General features: G+C 40.2%; 1 protein-coding gene across 2 annotated transcripts in view; it reads left to right on the top strand.

The window, feature by feature from the left end:
• COL6A6 (collagen type VI alpha 6 chain) overlaps positions 1–18,570 on the top strand; it is a gene marked incomplete at its 5' end in the record, with an annotated part of 107,210 nt that overhangs the window by 53,287 nt on the left and 35,353 nt on the right. For both annotated transcript variants that reach the window (XM_081236040.1, XM_081236041.1), the window contains 6 exons: positions 5,146–5,208; positions 9,638–9,700; positions 10,481–10,531; positions 12,188–12,223; positions 13,303–13,365; positions 18,158–18,220. In XM_081236040.1, coding sequence (XP_081092166.1) covers positions 5,146–5,208; positions 9,638–9,700; positions 10,481–10,531; positions 12,188–12,223; positions 13,303–13,365; positions 18,158–18,220 — 339 coding nt within the window. The remainder of the gene's footprint in view (positions 1–5,145; positions 5,209–9,637; positions 9,701–10,480; positions 10,532–12,187; positions 12,224–13,302; positions 13,366–18,157; positions 18,221–18,570) is intronic.

Here is an 18,570-nt window from a genome sequence, read left to right as displayed (position 1 = left end):
TGTTGCGAAGATTAAATGCTTTAATATATATAAGAGCTTAGAACAGTGCCTGCAATATAATACGCATCATATAAATGTTTTTACTACTATATTGCATCAACATTACCTAAGTTAACAGGCTCATTTTATGCCCAAAGCATGCTAATGCCAATCCAAGGAAGGCCATAATAATAGTAACACTATAACAATATATAATCTATATTGCAGTCATTGAATTTCATCATTCTGCATAATCCAGATTGGATGATCCATCAACCATTTCTTTTTTCTTTTTTTTTTTTTTTTGCGGTACGCGGGCCTCTCACTGTTGTGGCCTCTCCCGTTGCGGAGCACAGGCTCCGGACGCGCAGGCTCAACGGCCATGGCTCACGGGCCCAGCCACTCCGCGGCATGTGGGATCTTCCCAGACCGGGGCACGAACCCATGTCCCCTGCATCGGCAGGTGGACTCTCAACCACTGCGCCACCAGGGAAGCCCCATCAACCATTTCTTTTACTCACTTGACAAACATGTACTGAGCACTTCCTGTGTGTCAGGCCCTGTAGTAAAATAAAAGGGTGAATGAAACATAGACCCTAGCCTAAAGTGCTCCCAGTCTCATAAAGGAAACTCATGCAAACAAATAATTGAGATGTGACGTACTGAATGTTAAAATAGAATTATACCCAAGGTAGAGTGGTGGGAGAATGGATGGAGTTAAAGGAGGAAGAGTGGCTTAGCTTTTGCAGGATAAGGAGGTGTTTTCCAGGTGTCCAAGGGAGAGGCAGGCACAGGAAAGGAACCAGGTTGTCTGAAAAGAGATCAAGGTGAGTTTGGGAAACCATAAATGGTTCAATGTGGATGGAGTGTAGGGTGCATGAAAAAGGATCAGAAGTTGAGGTTGGGGGCCATCTCCTACACTAGCACCATCCAGGGCAGCATCTTCTCAGGTGTCTTGGGGTTTGCTCTTGCATTAGCCCACCCCTTGCTGGTCTCTTGATTTTTGTTTCTCAGACTTAGCTCATATCTGACTCTTACAGAAGCTGAGCATTTAATCTCCTTGAGTTGTTCCATCCCAGCATGATATTTGCTGGTTGTGAGTGTAGAAAAGATTTTACCCCCATAAAACTGAGACAGATTCCTTTTAAGTATGGGAAGAACCCACACCTCTTGCCCCTGCCCTGCCATATCCCATCCAAAGTCAAAGTGTTCTTGGCAGTGCCCCAGCCATTTATCCCAAACTCCTAGTAAAATCCCTTGTGATAAGATGCTACCTGAGGACATTTTTAAAACATTTACACCTCCTCTAAACACCTCCTCTCTATCCTCACTTAAGCAGTTGTGATTGCCAAGGACTCTGTGTCAGAGTCTCAAAGTGAACATGATCCCCAGCCCAAGTCCCCATGTTGGAGGTTAGATCTGGGCCCAGCCTCCTGCATCAAGCTTGGAGATTCACATTTTTAAAACTCCAGTCTCAGCTGGTGCATGGATGGTAAGAGTTTTGGAATCCTGTCCCAGACATCGGCCTCAGAACAGCAGACAGAGTGGCTGGCAGTTCAGTCTTTAGAGTCAGAATCCAGTTGCGTTCCCATCTCATCCTCTTATTAACCGAGTGATTTGTGGTTAACTGCTTTGAGAATCTGTTTTTGAGTGGTAAAATGGTGTTAAGAATATGTATCTGAACTACCAAATGTAAAATAGGTAGCTAGTGGGAAGCAGCCTCATGGCTCAGTGCTTTGTGTCCACCTAGAGGGGTGGGATAGGGAGGGTGGGAGGGAGACACAAGAGGGAGGAGAAATAGGTATAAATGTGTATGTATAGCTGATTCACTTTGTTATACAGCAGAAACTAACACACCATTGTGAAGCAGTTATACTCCAATAAAGATGTTAAAAGAAAAAAAGAATATGTATCTCATTGTGTTGTTGTAAGGATTGAAGAAGCCTATATATAAATATATACCTCTTAGTACAGTGCCTTCCACAAAATAAATGCTCAATAAAGGGCTGTCATTACAACAAAGCCAATGGAGATTTGGCTAACGCTCTTTCCCTTTAGATGCCCTGAGCTCCTCTTTATACTCCACAGCTGCTCTTGATCTCAGATCCAGGCAAATTTTTGACTCTTGATATCTTAGGGGTGGCAGGGAATTTTCCTTCTTTCCTTTACAAACACAGTCTCTTTTACAACCAGCTGTATTTGAGTGGGTAATATATCTGGGTAACAATTCACTGACGTTTAAGCCCCATTCAAGCAGTCACAAACCCTGGTTTGGTACTTTGTGTGATTCTGCACAGGAAGCAGGATCAGGTTTTCTGATGTTCTAATTACAAGACTGTCCATTTCCATCCATCCATCCAAGAAATCTTTTATTTTGAAGGAGTTTCAAACAGGATTATCTCTCATTGTGCTTGCGTGTGCTTGTGGGGACTATACAGGAAGTAATCTCTGAGAAATCTCCTTCATCTCATAGAGCTCATTATGTCTGAAGGAAGCATAAAAAGTGAGCTCTTAAGCAAGATTTCCAATATACTTCTTATTGTCAAGGACAATTAAAATCTCTCTACTTCAGAAGTACGTTTCATGTACATGTGAAGTACATGAAAATTTCATATGGAAGACCAACAAGTTAAACACACTATTTCATCCCTCTTGGGGACCATTCCTGGATAGGTGGATGGATAGATAGAGAAATGGATGGGTGGATTGATTGGTTCTACATACAATACTAAGTTCCACAGATATGAATTCAATAAGATGTGCCCCTTCTTTCAAGGGGTGCACAGGCTGGCATCAAGTGGATGAGAGAAATAAATGAACAACTACCTACAGAGTAGAGGAATCTGTGGGATAATTATGTGGCCCAATTCAGCCAGGGAGTTCAGGTCTTCTTCTTGAAACAGTGATGCTAAAAGTAAGATTTTCAAGAAAGGGAGATTGTACCTCTCCCTAGATGGGAAAATGGAACAGCTAAGGGAACATCTTGCATAAGTGTGGAGACATAAGACAATGGGAAGAATTTGGGGACTTCAGATGGTTTGATGAGCATGACCATAGAGTGACTGATGACTGCAGAGGCATGCAATACCCACATTTTGAGGGATTTTACTTATCAATAAAGACCTTCAATTTTATTCTGAAATCTACTCAGAATTCAGAATTTCAGACAAAGCGATAGCATCGTCAGCCTGACATTTTAAATCAAAAGAGAAAAAGGAAGGAGAATGGATTAGAACGAGGCCAGGCTACATTCAGGGAAGCCTGGAATTTTGGCAAGAATGCAAGAAGGGCCTGAACGTAGGTGATGGCCATGGGAATGGAAGAGAGATGAATACAGAAAGGGGATAGAACCTATAGGACTTTTAGCTGATTGATTTTGAGAGATGAACTAGAGGGAGGGGTCTAGGATGATTCTTAGGTTTCTGGATTGGGTTTCAAGAGAGTAAAGGGTGACACCATTCCTTATGAAAAGAATAGGACTGAGCGTGACTTGTGGCAAATATGATTTTCTTTGGTAATCATTTCCTATGAAATACCCAATAGGCATTTTAATAGATGATTCTGCTGTTCAGTTGAGTGGTTTGGACCAGAGTCATATATTTAGGAATCATTTTGTGGAAGTGGTATGTGAAAATATATGGGCTGTCACTCAGTAAGAGGGGATGAAGTGAGAAAATAAGGTTAGAGGAGCCCTGGGGTACATGGAGATTTAAGAGGCAAATAGAAGACAGAAAATCTTCAAAGTTTACTGAGAAGAGACCAGAAAGGGGCCAGGAAGACCATGGTAACTTGATGTTACAGAAATTAATGGAAAAGTTTCAAAGAACACATGATCAAATTCAAATAAGGTAAGAGCAGAAAAAAGTCAACTGGATTGAACATGCAGGTCATGGGAGCTCCATGCAGTGATGGAGGTAAAAGTTAGAAGGGAAAGTGTTAAGAGCTTTGGAGGATGAAGAAATTGAGACTTCTTTTTTAAGATGAGGAAGAGAGGAAAATGGAAGGTTGTGGGAAGATCATTATTATCTTTCCTAGTAACTAATTCATTGTTCAACAATCTTTCCTATTAGGATTTTTTTTTATGTCCAACTTATTACATCTTTAATTCTTTAAAAGATGAAAAGGTTAATGTTAATTTTTTTCTCATAAAATGAACTTACTAAGTATCATGCTTATTACACAGATTTGGTTTATTTATTTTTAAATTATAGTAACCATGGCAAAAAAATGTGAAAATGATTTCAATTCACTGGTGTTTGGACAATTTACAAGTACCTGTAAACAGTTTAACCAAAAGAGATTTCTGTTGCCATATGTTTGGATATCCCAAGGAAAAATCCGATCCCAAGTGTCAATAACATAGGAAGGCAGTTGGGCTGCCTCTGAATTGGAATTTTTTAATGTTCAGCTCTAAAGCTGTTCCAAGAAAGTATGCTTTCTAGAATATTAGAGAGACTTCTATTATATCAAATAGACTTTCCATATTGATGCATGGTATATTTATACATTTGTTTAAATTTTGTTATGTTCTTCAGTAAAATCTTAAAACTTTCTTTATGTAGGTCTTTTATCTTTCTTGTTAAATTTATTCTGAGTATTTTACAGTTTTTTTCTCATATTGATAAATGGACATTTATTTACATTTACTTTTCTAACTTTTCTAGGAAAGAGAAAATGATGTCAGAATATTTATCTTGTACCACCTGAACATATCTTATGAGTGCTAATTATTGTTAGTAAAGTTTCTTGAGTTTTCTATTGTATTAATCATATTATTTGCAAATAAAGATAAGGTAACCTTAACAACATGCTTTTTCAAAACGAGGAACCAGGAATAATACAGTCCAAGGCAAACGTCATCTGAAATGCCTTCTTCAAATTTTAGACATTTTAGCAACATCTGCTATAACAGCAAAACAGTGAGAAACTAAAATCTCTTTCGAAGAGAAGACTCACAGGGAAACACAATCATTAGGCAACATCTGGCCTGAATTACTTTATTAATTTTCTTTTATTTACTAGTCTTCATTTGACAGCTGTGATACTTTTTTCCAAAGCCATAACTCTTCCCATCTGTGGTTCATTTTCCTCTTAGAAGAGACACAGAATGTTTCAAGGAAAGCTGCTTTATGTTCAGCTATATTTGCAATCCTTGTTTTGTTTCAGGGTCTTCCAGGACCAACAGGAGAGGCAGGGAGTCAAGGTCGTGTGGGAAACCAAGGGAATAAAGTAAGTCACATTCTTTTATACACACCAAAGCTGAGGTTTTCTCCTCAAGGGAAGTGTGTCTGGTTATATTAGCCAGAGCCCTTTCAACACAAAAGAGAACATATCTCATTGTCCCTATACCCTGGCTTGGTTCTTAGAGAGCCAGCAGCATCTAAGGACATGGGTGTGGACCCAGATGAAGTCAGGGAATCCAGCTCAGCATCATCTCACAAGAGGCTACACCCAATCTGAGCTGAGGATATCAGGGAAGGGGAACTGTTCTAGGGCAGGCCTTCCTTTCTTCCCCCCCACCTTCCACCCTTCCTTCTCTTCTTTTATTCTTCCTTTATTTCTTTCCTCCATTAATACAAACTCTCGCTGAATACCTTTAAAGACCAAGACACTACACTGCCATTCAGCTGGACTAAAGTCAGTTCCAGGAGAGCAGATATCTTTGTCTGTTTTGCTCACCGATGTATCCCTAGAGCTTCGAACAGTACCTGACATGTCATAAGTGCTTAGAAAATATTTGTTTCATGAAAGAATTTCTGGGTTGTGTAATGATAAATATGAAATAGAATCAACCCCACAGAATTGAGAATATTTTCAAGACAAGAATCTATGACATGAAACACTAGTCAGGGATAGTAGACTGAAATGGAGGTTTAAACATAGTGTTAATAGAAGTATTTCTGGGCTGGGAAAAGAGGCATCATAAGGATATAGAATTTGAGTAGACTTTGGAAGGTAAGAAGTATTTGGCAAGCAGAGGGGCATGAGGAATTTAGGTTGAAGAAATAATGTGAAGGAAAGCACAGGATTGGAAAAACCCCATGAGCCGGTATTTGGGGGATGAAAAACGATCCTGTGTGGGGGACCATAAAGAACAAGAAAGTCTGTGGTGACTGACTTGACTAGGTAGCCAGCACAGTGTTATTTACAATTTGTGATTGGCATGTACAAGCACAGCCAGACTTTGGAAGGTTTTAAATAGGCAACTCAGTGTGGGACTATTTTGAAGGCTGAGAGATTAGAAGCTAGGAGGCAGGTTGGTGTCCTCTCACAGTCTCCAAGACCAGCAGTGATTGGATGACTTAATAGGGTGAGGACAGGAGGGACCCATGATGACTGTAGGGCTCTCTCAAGAGGGAACTGAGGCAGAGAGAAGAGGGCTGGATGACTCTGGGCTTCCAGCATGAGCAGGAACCCCATCACAGAAGTGGGAAAGTCAGAGTGAGGAATAGGAGTGAGGCAAAATGCTTGGTTTGGGGAATAGAGGAGAGGGTCTAGGACTGGTTGGAGATGGAGGTTTCAGAATCATTTGGAGTTTAAAAGGACTCTTGGTGATGACCATTTGTAAGAAGGGTAAGTGGAGGATGGGAAAGAAGCAGAAAAGTACACTGGATGCTAAGGAGAGTCCTAGAAAGGGAGGTCAGGAGTCTCAGCTGGCATCAAGCAGGTAAGAAAGAGAGGACTGGAGAAGCCACCACATCTGATGGCTAAATGAGCCAAAGAATAGATTCCAAAATGTAGCAATTGACTGGCTGCAGAGGACTGAACAATGTGTTCATGAGGAGGAAATGGATGCTGGGCTGTAAACTACTCTTTGGAGAAACTAGGCTTTGGGGGTGAGATGGGACATTAACTGCTGGTACTGGCAAGGTCTAGAACAGATTGGAGCAGGCTATTTATTTGTTTTCAATGATAGAAGAGGCTGTAGTTTACTTTTATAAACAGAGAAAAGAAAAACAGAGAGAAAAGAGGAAGTTGAAGATGTGAGAAAGTGTAGATAATTAATGGAGAAATTTCTTGAGGGCATAAGAAGAGGGGCTGTAGTTTACTTTTATAAACAGAGAAAAGAAAAACAGAGAGAAAAGAGGAAGTTGAAGATGTGAGAAAGTGTAGATAATTAATGGAGAAATTTCTTGAGGGCATAAGCAGAGGGGCGAGCACTGGAATGGAGAACTGCTAAGAAGCGCGGACATGATGGAGCCAGCAGCCGAGTGTTACAAAGACAGCTGACTGCAGGATGAAATGTGATCCATGGATGACAAGGATAATCAGCTCCAAAAGGAAGGGATTACTAGAGCATGTGGTGTAGCAATAATGGTCTGGAAAGGAAAGTTTGGAAGAGATACATTGCTGCCTTCTTGCCCTGGAGAGGGCTGGAGGAGAAGTGGTGTCACTGGTAAGAACACAGTTTATCTTAGAGTGAGGATGTGTGTGTGCAGACATCATGGGTGTATAGTGAAGGTTTGCATGTGAAATGAAGGCACTCCATGGGGTGTGTTGGAAGGGACCAAGACAGGGATGGAGGGACCCTAGAGGGGGATGCAGCTGAGTGTGTAGAAAGAAGTATGGAAGGAGATAGATAGGAGCAGGGTAGTCGTGCCAAAGAATATCATTATTAATAAGAGGGACTTTTGAATGGGAGAGGCAAGAATTTGGGGGGTAAGTGCCCTCAAAGCAAACCCAAACCCTTTGGGCAGCCCCAAGGTGGACCAAGTCTTCTAGACTCATAATTAACTGAGATGAGCCCCAGACACTTACTCCTGCCTTACTCTATTAAGCTCAAGTTCCCAGGGAGGCAAGCAACCCAGCAATTAATACTGAGCTCAACACCTGGCTGTAACCAATAATAAAGTGTTTGACCCTGGACAAGCCTCATGGCTTCCCTTGTCTTCCTGCCTTAAAGCAGATGTTCTCAAATTTCAGTGTGCGTAAGAATCCACTGAGAAGCTTATTTATAAAGGCATATCCTTGGGCTCCACCACCAGAGACTGATACCGATGGGGTCCTGGAATTTCCTTTTGCCCGTGGACCCCAGGTAATTTGGAGGCAGGTGCCCCCCAGAGCACACTGTGGGGGACACCACCCTGAAGGAAAGGCTTCAGGGCAGGTGATCTTCTGCCTCCCTTCCATGGAACCCTCTTTCTTCCCACTGCCTGCCCCCTGGGGTCAGTCAGTGCCGGTGGACATTTGTTCATTTGGATTCCTCACATGTACTGTGTTGTCATTCTGTCCTTAACAATGAGTAAACCACTCCCACTCCTTCAGCATGGGCTGGGCACCCTTCCACACTCTTTCTCCCAGAGAAAGCTTTGTGGAAAGGGCAGGGGGAATAACTAGACAGTGGAGAAACTTAGCCAAGCCTCCCTCAGCCAGATGGTCAAGGTTACCATCAACAGTGCCAGCCATGTTGATAGGATATAATCTTGATACAATGTGATAAAAAGGGCAATTCACCTCTGTGGTCTTTTCTCCCCAAACTCATAAAACACAGCATAATCATGAGCACAACATCAGTCAAACTCCAACTGAGGGACATTCTACAAAATATCCGATCAATGCTTCTCAAAACTGTTAAGGTCATCAGAAACCAGAAAACCAGATAAACTCTCCTCGTCTAGAGGATCCTACAGAGACATGGGGTCCTGGAACAGGAAAAGGAGATTAAGTGGTAAAAGCTAAGGAAATCTGAATAAAGTATGGGCTTAGTTAGAGTTAATATCCATGTATTTGCTATGACAAATGTTCCTACTAATGTAACTAATGTGATATTAACAATAGAGGCGGCTAAATGTGGAATGTATAGGAACTCTCTGTACTGTCTTCACAACATTTTGTACATTTAAAATCTAAACTTTAAAAGCTATTTTTTTTTTTTTTGCGGTATGCGGGCCTCTCACTGCTGTGGCCTCTCCCGTTGCGGAGCGCAGGCTCCGGACGCGCAGGCTCAGCAGCCATGGCTCACGGGCCCAGCCGCTCCACAGCATGTGGGATCTTCCCGGACCGAGGCACGAACCCGTGTCCCCTGCATCGGCAGGCGGACTGTCAACCACTGCGCCACCAGGGAAGCCCCAAAAGCTATTTTTTTTTAAGAAGAGGAGTTAACCTTCTTTTGTAAACCTATGTTAACTTTCCCAAGTAGCTGGATTTCCTCACCGTAATACTGAGGTTGATTTATAATCCACAGTAGGTGTTCTATTAGTCAGAAGTCAGAAACTATTGCCAGGGATGTCGTGCTACCTTGGCTATCTTGATTTAAAGTAGATTAATAGGCCTCTTGTTTCTGCAGCAGCCAGAAGATTTTCATGGATCATCATGGCAAACTGTTTTGTTAATTTTTTAAGACAGTACAGAGCCTCCTCTTTGACTCATGGTAAGACATTTCCAAGGGTGCGGCTCATAGCACTGAGCTGCTAAGATGGCAACTTGCACTAAACAATACATCAGACTTGCTGGGGCTTCATTTATCAATGGAGGAGACTTCACTCACCAACAACAGCAGTTCCTCTTGTATTGCTTACAGACACAGTCCTGGCCACAAAGTCATTGTCACTGTGATAGACATGGATGCAGTTGAAAATTCTTGTCTTGGTGCCATCATTTCTAATTTCCTTTACAAAAACAATCTAATAAGGACACATTTCATTGTTCTCTTTGACAGGGAGAACCTGGCGTTGTGGGAGAAAAGGGAGCCGTTGGCCTTTGGGGTCCTCGAGGCTTGCCGGTTTGCATTTTATTCCTACTTTTGATCTGGCTCTTGGAATCCTTTTAGTTCAATAGACATCAGGTGTGGTTCTCTGAAGAGCGTGTTGAAGATAACATCCCAATCTAGCTGTAGAGCTTTCTAGTGATTGAGATTTCATCCTCTTCTTGACCAGCTTTTCCAAGGTAGCAACTTCCCAGGTACCAAGCATCCTGGCTGGGATGCTTTTGAAGCCAAATGATAAAATGGACAAAACTTGTGTTTAACAACCCCATAACCTTTCTTGCATTCTTTCCTCTCATCCAAACCTGTTCATGGGAAACTGAGCCCACCTTTCCCCCAGTGCTCGGGGCTTCTCACTAAGACCTTGACAAGGATCCAACAGTGGCCAGTGCCCAGACGTTTAGGAGATCTTACTTTTATCCAGAAAACTGAAAATGGTTTAGAGCTAAGGTATTAAAATACAAATGTTATCCAGGAGAGATAACACTTCTACATTCTTTTATTAAGATTATTACACACCTGAAATTTTCTCATTTAATCCTCATAACATGATGAGCAGGTACAATTATTATTCATCTTTACAGATGAGACAAGTGAGATTAAGGGACAGTGCATTGTCTGTGCCTGTTATTGAGAGTTTCCTTTAGTGCCACTATGTCAGTGGCCTGCCCCAGAGGGAGAATCCTGCTGCCTAATTTTTCCTAATCAAACCAAAAAACTGTCTGTCTAGTTCTCTTGTGAATAAGCCTGCCTCTGTCTGCAGTAAGGGATGTTTGTAAATAATTGCTTTGTTTACAGGGTGATGATGGCAACCCAGGTTATGGTAGTGTTGGAAGTAAAGGAGCAAAGGTAAGACACATCGACTGAAAGCTGGTCATTTTCCATTTATTTTTTGTTGCTCCTTATGGTCACATTTAAGAGAAAAAAGAAAGTAGTGAATAAGGTAGACTTGGACCTTTATAGATAGATTTTGATCATTTATTTGCTGATATTTTGTGGGGAATATGGTAGAAAAAAAGAAAACAACTTAAACCTAAGGGCCAGGCAACAAGTGAAACCTGAAATTAATTTTCTGTTCTTTGCAGAGATGTGCAGCCAGGGCCTGACTAGTTCAGCCTGAATAGTACATCTAATCTAGAGCCTTAGGGAGGCATTCCAAAATTTGTCCTCTATGTTTACTCTAATCATTAGTGAGAAGTTTTACAGAGCCTTTCCAAATGCATTGGGCCAAGCAGTAACTTCAAAATTAAACCTTGTAACTTTCTATCAGAATTATAACTTTATATTGTCACTGAATATTTAAGTGTCTGGAAGTAAGATAAACTTATCAAAAGCAGTGATTGCTATATACCAACAATAACCACTTAGAAATCATAATAACATCCACAAAAACATAATATGGTTAAGAATATCCTTTCTACAAAAATGTTCAAGACCTATGACCAAAATTACTGAGATATAAAATTTCATAAATGGAGACATACCAAGTTCTTGTTGGAAAGTCTAAAACATTATAAAGGATCAATGTAATTCTAAATGAAATCCCAATGGGAATGATGCAAGAGGCTGTCTGGAAGAATAAACAAACCCCAAACAGCTAAAATTTCTTAAAAAAAAAAAAAAACCCTAATGAATGAAGTATTTCCAGTGAAATTTTCATTAGAATAGAGAATAATTGAAAACAACCTTAATATTTGTTAAAAATGGAACTATTGAGTAGCTTATAGCATTGAAATATTAGCCACTCTTTAAAATGAATGTAAATGTTTATACATAATTGTATAGAACTTCTGTGACAATGTCAAGTAAAAATCAGAATGTAATAAGAAAAAACACTTATCCCAATTGTGCTAAAATGCATTTTAGAAATGCATTTAGAAAGATTAAAGAAAATATGCAAAATATTTATAGTAACAGTATGGGAAGTGAGATTTGGGTGATTTTTCTTCTTTCTATCCTTTTACATTTTAAATATATTTGAGGAGATCTTACTTTTAATGATCAGAAAATAAACTTTATCTTAATAAAATATGTTTTTCATCAAATGAGGATTATCATACCTCTTCAACTATAGTCTGTGGCCAAAGAAGGTAAACAGAGGACCAGAAAACAAATGATCAAATTTAGACGGCAGGCTTCCCCAATTTCTTCCCCAAAATTGAAACCCATTTAAGAAGACTGTTTCAGAAACACGTGGCCAGATGGCCAACTATCCTGTCGAATGTCTACATTTGAAGGAGAGCTGATGTGTAATTCCTCAGATGTGTGCATTTACCCATTTGGTCTTAGGTTGTTATGACATTTTGGTGAGACCAGTAAATAGTTTAATTTAGAAATTGGAGTTAGTTTCTCAAATCATGCCATACAGTTTCATTTTCAATTGTTCTGGCCCTTCCTCGGTTCAGAGGCACTTAAACTAAATAAGGCAGCAGGCAAAATTAAAGTCAATATAAGCCTATCCTGGTGATATGTTCATATATTAATTTTCTCCACTGTCGATTATAGGGGCAAGAAGGATTCCCTGGAGAAATTGGACCTAAGGTACCGTGTACTTCATACTAACTAGGGATCAATCAGAGATACTCCTGGGCTTATGAAATGTATTATAGGATAATAGAAGGATAGTTAATTATAAATGAATAAAAAGAAAACTTTATGGGGAAAGGGGAGAAGGAGGAAGCAGACTTTTAAAAATAATATTTCATTTCTAGTTTTTTTTTAATATAAATTTATTTATTTATTTCTTGGTTGCATTGGGTCTTCGTCGCTTCCTGTGGGCTTTCTCTAGTTGCAGAGAGTGGGAGTTACTCTTTTTTTCGGTGCGCGGGCTTCTCACTGCAGTGGCTTCTCTTGTTGCAGAGCACGGGCTCTAGGTGCGCGGGCTTCAATAGTTGTGGCACATAGGCTCAGTAGTTGTGGCTTGCGGGCTCTATAGAGTGCAGGCTCAGTAGTTGTGGCACACGGGCTTAGTTGCTCCGCGGCATGTGGGATCTTCCCGGACCAGGGATCGAACCCGTGTCCCCTGCGTTGGCAGGCAGATTCTTAACCACTGCGCCACCAGGGAAGTCCCTCATTTCTAGTTTTTAATTCATAAGTAAAGGAAGAAATCATCCTTATTTTTCTCCTCATGTGTACTCCTTCCCCTTTACCATATGTATTTTCCTCTTTGCTCAAAGGGAAGTAAAATGTAAGGAAAACCAAAATTACCTGATCTCACCTGCCTCAATTCTCCCAACGTGTTTATAAGGCACCTTCAGATAATAAGTTAGGGATGCTGTCCTCTACCTTAAGGCTTTCACTTCTGCTGGAAAGATTGACTGAGCTCAGTAAATGCTAGGTCCTGTGATTGGATGAAGGGACAAAATGAAAAGCACAGTTCATATCTCCAAGGAGGCTGTGTTCTGGCTGGAGAGACAGAAAAATAAAACAGTGAGGCTCCAGTGTACTGTGTTGAGAATTTAAAAATGAGGGGTTATTGGGGGGAACACTTCAAAGAAGACTATTAAAAATAAAAATATATGTGAAAAATGTCTTCATGTTGGAATCAGTATAAAAATACAATGAGATATATCCCTTTGATTTTACTAACCATTTTATTTTATTTCTCTGAACTTATTTAGGGTGAGGTTGGGGACCCTGGTGGTCTAGGAGAAACTGGACCCAAGGGCACTAGAGGCAAGATGGTAAGTTTCTCAGGCTGCAAAGCCTTACAACCTCAGCTACTTTGGGAAGTCCTTTTTGTTTGTTTGTTTATTTATTTATTTTATTATTTTTGGCTGCGTTGGGTCTTCATTGCTGTGCACGGGCTTTCTCTAGTTGCGGCGAGCGGGGGTTACTCTTCGTTGCGGTGCTCGGGCTTCTCATTGTGGTGGCTTCTCTTGTTTCAGAGCACGGGCTCTAGGCGTGCAGGCTTCAGTGGATGTGGCACGTGGGCTCAGTAGTTGTGGCACGCGGGCTCTAGAGCGCAGGCTCAGTAGTTGTAGCGCACGGACTTAGTTGCTCCATGGCATGTGGGATCTTCCCAGACCAGGGCTTGAACCCGTGTGCCCTACATTGGCAGGCAGACTCTTAACCACTGCGCCACCACGGAAGTCCTTTTTCATGCTTTTACAGTCATTTGAGTTGTCACTTGGTCCCAAAGACTTGTAAAACGTGTGGTTTTTGTTAAGGCAAACTTGGGAAAGGGAAATGGATATTTTACTCATCCTTCATTGCCAGCAATAAGGCTCGTAGTGACCAAGTTCACCTGATCTGGTTGACAAGGTACCATTCTTAACACTGGAAATAAGTTGTGTGTTGTTTCTTAAGGAATCCTTGTGGTCAAAACTGTTTTTGCACCACAAAATATGGCCAGTTTAATCCCATTCCCCCGGCAGATCTCGTGTAACTTAATGCCCACTGGCATCTTGTCTCCCCTGTTAAGGTCTCGTTAAACTACTTTAATGAGGTGGTCCTCTCCCAATTTAGCTCAAGAAAGTATCTCTTGAGCTCTAGGAGAAAGTTTCCATTTATTATGTAAAATAATGTACTATAATGAATGTGTCCTTTTTATTCCCTGGAGGACCTAGACATTGCCTAATGTTTTGGGCCACTCAGAATAAACACCCATCTCCAGCACCCTCAGAAGCATCAGCATCCCGAGCTTGCCTTGGGTTCTCGTGTGCTAAGAATGGATTTTGCCTTTGCTGACTCTTTATATATCATAAGCTGCAAAACTGAGATGGTGGCTTTATAAGAGACAAAATCTTATGACAATTATCTCCTGAGACCATCTTTATCTCTTTTCTTCAGAACAGCACTGATCAGGTAAACTGATCTTGATACCATGTCAATTGCTGGACAAGAAAAACACAAAGTCTGATAAAACTATTATTTGAGGTGGTTTTTCAGTTTTGTCACCATAGTTAGTTTTACTCTGATCTGTTTTTTTCCTGAAAAGTATAACAAAAACTTTATGTGAAGAGATTATTTATGTGGGTTTTAGGGGTACAAAATAAAGAAACTTATCTCCCTCCATCCTGCTTTTCCCAAGAGGACTGTTTCCTGGATATAATTCTTTTCTTCATACATGTTTTTGGATGACTATCCTTTAACATTTTTGTTCTCAAAAAAAAAAGAAGAAGAAGAAGAAGACTGATAAAAGAAAGATAATTTGAAAAGGCTTTCAAATTAATCCAGCTCTCTGGATCTTTTCCCTCTACTTGTTAATGAGGTAGTTTACCCTTGAACATTGGAGGCATGCAAACATGGTCAGCAGTTTCTTGGGTTCCCTTGCTGCCCAATGGCACGTTAATCATTTTTAAAAAACAATAAACTAATGGGGAATAAATATATCATCTTTTTCTCTTGGCCTTTGGTTACTTGAATTTTTTTCCCACATTGGACAATTCATCACTTTTTTTTAAAATATAAATTTACTTTTATTTTTATTTATTTTTGGCTGCATTGGGTCTTTGTTGCTGCACACGGGCTTTCTCTAGTTACAGCAAGTGGGGGCTACTCTTCATTGCGGTGCGCGTGCTTCTCATTGCAGTGGCTTCTCTTGTTGCAGAGCACGGGCTCTAGGCACGCGGGCTCAGTAGTTTTGGCTTGCAGGCTCTAGAGTGCAGGCTCAGTAGTTGTGGCACACAGGCTTAGTTGCCCCATAGCATGTGGGATCATCCCGGACCAGGGCTTGAACCCATGTCCCCTGCCTTGGCAGGTGGGTTCTTAACCACTGCGCCACCAGGGAAGCCCTTCATCACTGTTTTTTAACTTGCTTATTTCACCTGCCATGCTGCTTTCTCTACATCTCTGTGAGTATTTTTGAATTTGAAGTTTAGACACTGAAAACTTCCAGGTTTTCCCTTTGAAAGATCAGAAGTTCCCATTGGAAGGTTTTAGTGATAAATCTTTGAGTGTCTCTTTTTTTTAGTTCTCTTGGAATGATTACATTCCTAGTTTCAGTTTTCTAAATCTTCACCTTTTTCCCCCAACTGAAGCATTTTTTTTTAATTTGCCATGATTTTTAACCTATCTTATTTTGGGTATAGAGGTATGTTTGTATTTATTTATACTTTTTATCAACTTGACACACATGCACATACTTCAAGGCAGGGTTCCTCAGCCACAGCACTGCTGACATTTTGTGCTGGATAATTGCTGTGGGGCTGCTCCGTGCATTGCAGGATGTTTAGTAGCATCCCTGGCCTCTACCCACTAGAGTCAGCATCATCCACATTTCCCCCACCATTATGACATCCAAAAATGTCTCCAGACATTACCAAATGTCCCTACAGGAGTCAGGGTTGAGGAACACAAAATTCCCCCCCACCCCCCAGTTAAGGACCACTGGTTTAGAGAGTCAACTAATTTCACAAGGTTTGTTAGGAAAACCTGACAATCCCTCTGCCACTTAGCTCCTATTTCACTGAAAGTTGGCTTTTTGCTCTACTTTCTGGGAGATTTCTTTGACTTTATCTTACAGTGCTTCTCTCATAGTTTAATTTTCAAGCACTCATTTTTTTGCTGTCAGAATATTCCTTTTTTATACTATCCTGCTCTTGTTTTATGGTTGAAACATCTCATCTCCCTGAGGATATAAATTAGTATTTTTGGAGCCTTCTTTGCCCAACATAGTCTGTTCCCTGCTGTGTGTTTTTTTTTCTGTCCTGCTCTCTCTTTCTCATGTTTCCGGGGAATGGGCTAACTCTCTCTATTGAAGAGTTGAGGACAAAAATTCAGATTGGAAACCCCGAGGACATGGGTGGGCTCATCAACTACAAGTGTCACTGAAGAGTGGTCTGAGTTGTTACTTAGCAAACGTCTAATATCAGCATCTTTGGGTCTTTCTTCTCAAATCTAGTCAGATTCCCCTGAGAAGATTCTTTCAATCTCCTGCCTCAGGGTGAAGTTCTGGCTGCCAGCTTTCTGGGAACCCCAGCTTTCTAGGGGTCTCACATCTATTCCACACCTTCATTTGATCACCCTATTTTCTGGATGGTATACCACTGGCCCTCAGCTCTGCCTGGGGTTTCCTAGTGCAGACACCTCGGTTTTACCTCTGTCACTGAGGAGGAAGAAGGGACATTCATCCAATGGTAGAGAATGGGCAGGAGGCTTGGGGATTCTTAAAATGATCTTCAACCAATCTGCCTTATTAAACCTCTCTCCTTTACCTCCACTTCTGGAGGTACCTTCTGAGAGTGTGTTATAAAACACACAGATTCTTGGCTTTCCCTGCTGCTGGCCTAGGCTTCAGCTTTTTCAGCTCTAAGTCATTTAACACTGGTACTTCTGCTTTCCAGCCTCCGAAGTTTGATGGTTATTGTCTCCTTTCTCATTCTCCCCATGCTTGTCACATTTTTGCCTTTTAAAAAATATGCTTACTATTATTTTAGTAAGACATTGGAGGGAGCAAAAGTAAATGCCAATGTTCAATCTGCCTTTTTTTGCCCTGGAGCTTAATCTATATCTTCTAAATAAAATATGATCAGTAAGGTTTTTTTTGTTTGTTTGTTTTTTACTCAACCCAGCGTGCTGTAAATATCATTGGAAGACCTAAAGGACATCAATAATTATTTGCTGTTCCATAGGCAATGCTTTTACAAATTAAGTTGATTTTAGACAACTTTGTTTTTTATTCTTATAAAAAACATGACATTGTAAATGAGCAAAGGAATATTTTCCTAATTCTTAAACTAAATTCTAGCTTTCTTTATGATAAATTATACTGTTGAATGCACATGAATAAAGTAAATAGTCAACAAATGTTGTTTTTATTTACTGCTGTTATTCCCCATTTTACTACAAATATTTCCAGCCAACTGCTAAATATTTTTTGTTGTAGTTACTTCAAAGGTTTTTATATTTAACTTTTTATTTTTCTGGGGTTTTGTTCATGTGTTTGTTTTTCAGTTTAGTCACCTACTAAATTTAGATAAGTTGAGATAAAAATTTATTTAGATAAAAATTTCTCCCTTGACCCAGCAATTCTAGTTCTAACAATGTTCCCTAAGGAAATAATCAGAATTTCACATATGGCTTTATAGTGGCATGCTTATTACAACAACAGCAAACTTAAATGCCAACCATAATGGACTGATTAAATAAATCATGGTATATCCATGTAATAGAATACTATGGCAGCCATGAAAGGTGATTTTTGTGAAAAAATATTTAGTAACATGAAAATGCCCCAAGATATATATTTAGTTTAAAAGGCAACAGGAAAAAGTATAAAAATATATTAAAATATGTGTAGATTAATACGAAAAGGATAAACAAATAAAAGACCAGAGGAAAAGACACCAAAATGTCAACAAGGATTATTTGGGGAGAAGAGGTTGCTGAGGATTTTTTTCCTTCTGTGTGCCTTTTGGAAATCTCTCAATTTTCTAAAATGAAAGTGTATTGCTTTTGAAATGTAAAACACCCACACCCACAAACACACAAACATGTATGTATAATTCTAAAGTAAATAAATTCTGCTTTGAGGTGTCTGCTGGGCTTCCAGGAGAGCCGGGATCCCCTGGGGAGCTGGGACCTCCTGGACGCAAGGTAAATTGAAAACCCATAAATCACATCAGCTCCTTTTCCAAATAAAAAGTCAGTGCCTGAAGTCTTCATTATCCAAATGTGTGTGCTTTCAGTCTTTGCAGTTTGGCAACGATTTTCACTATTTTTCCACCTTTAATGTGCTCAGAGGAGGGAAAAAAATGTCGATTAAATATGAGTTGCCATTTCTTGGGTGGTGGGGAGAATTGAGGGAGGAAATGAAAAGAGATTTCTCATTTCATCTAGAATGAGGTTTCTCAATGATCAGTGAATTTTATTTATCTGGCCAATCCTTGCCCTTTTCTCACAGTAAGTTATCAGTGAATGAAGGAAAGTGAGAGGAAATTAATAAC

This window comes from Mesoplodon bidens, assembly GCF_964165515.1.
Source record: "Mesoplodon bidens genome assembly, chromosome: 5".
NCBI lineage: Eukaryota > Metazoa > Chordata > Mammalia > Artiodactyla > Ziphiidae > Mesoplodon > Mesoplodon bidens.
Note: the sequence above shows the minus strand (reverse complement) of the source record. Positions and strands in the feature narration are given on the sequence as shown.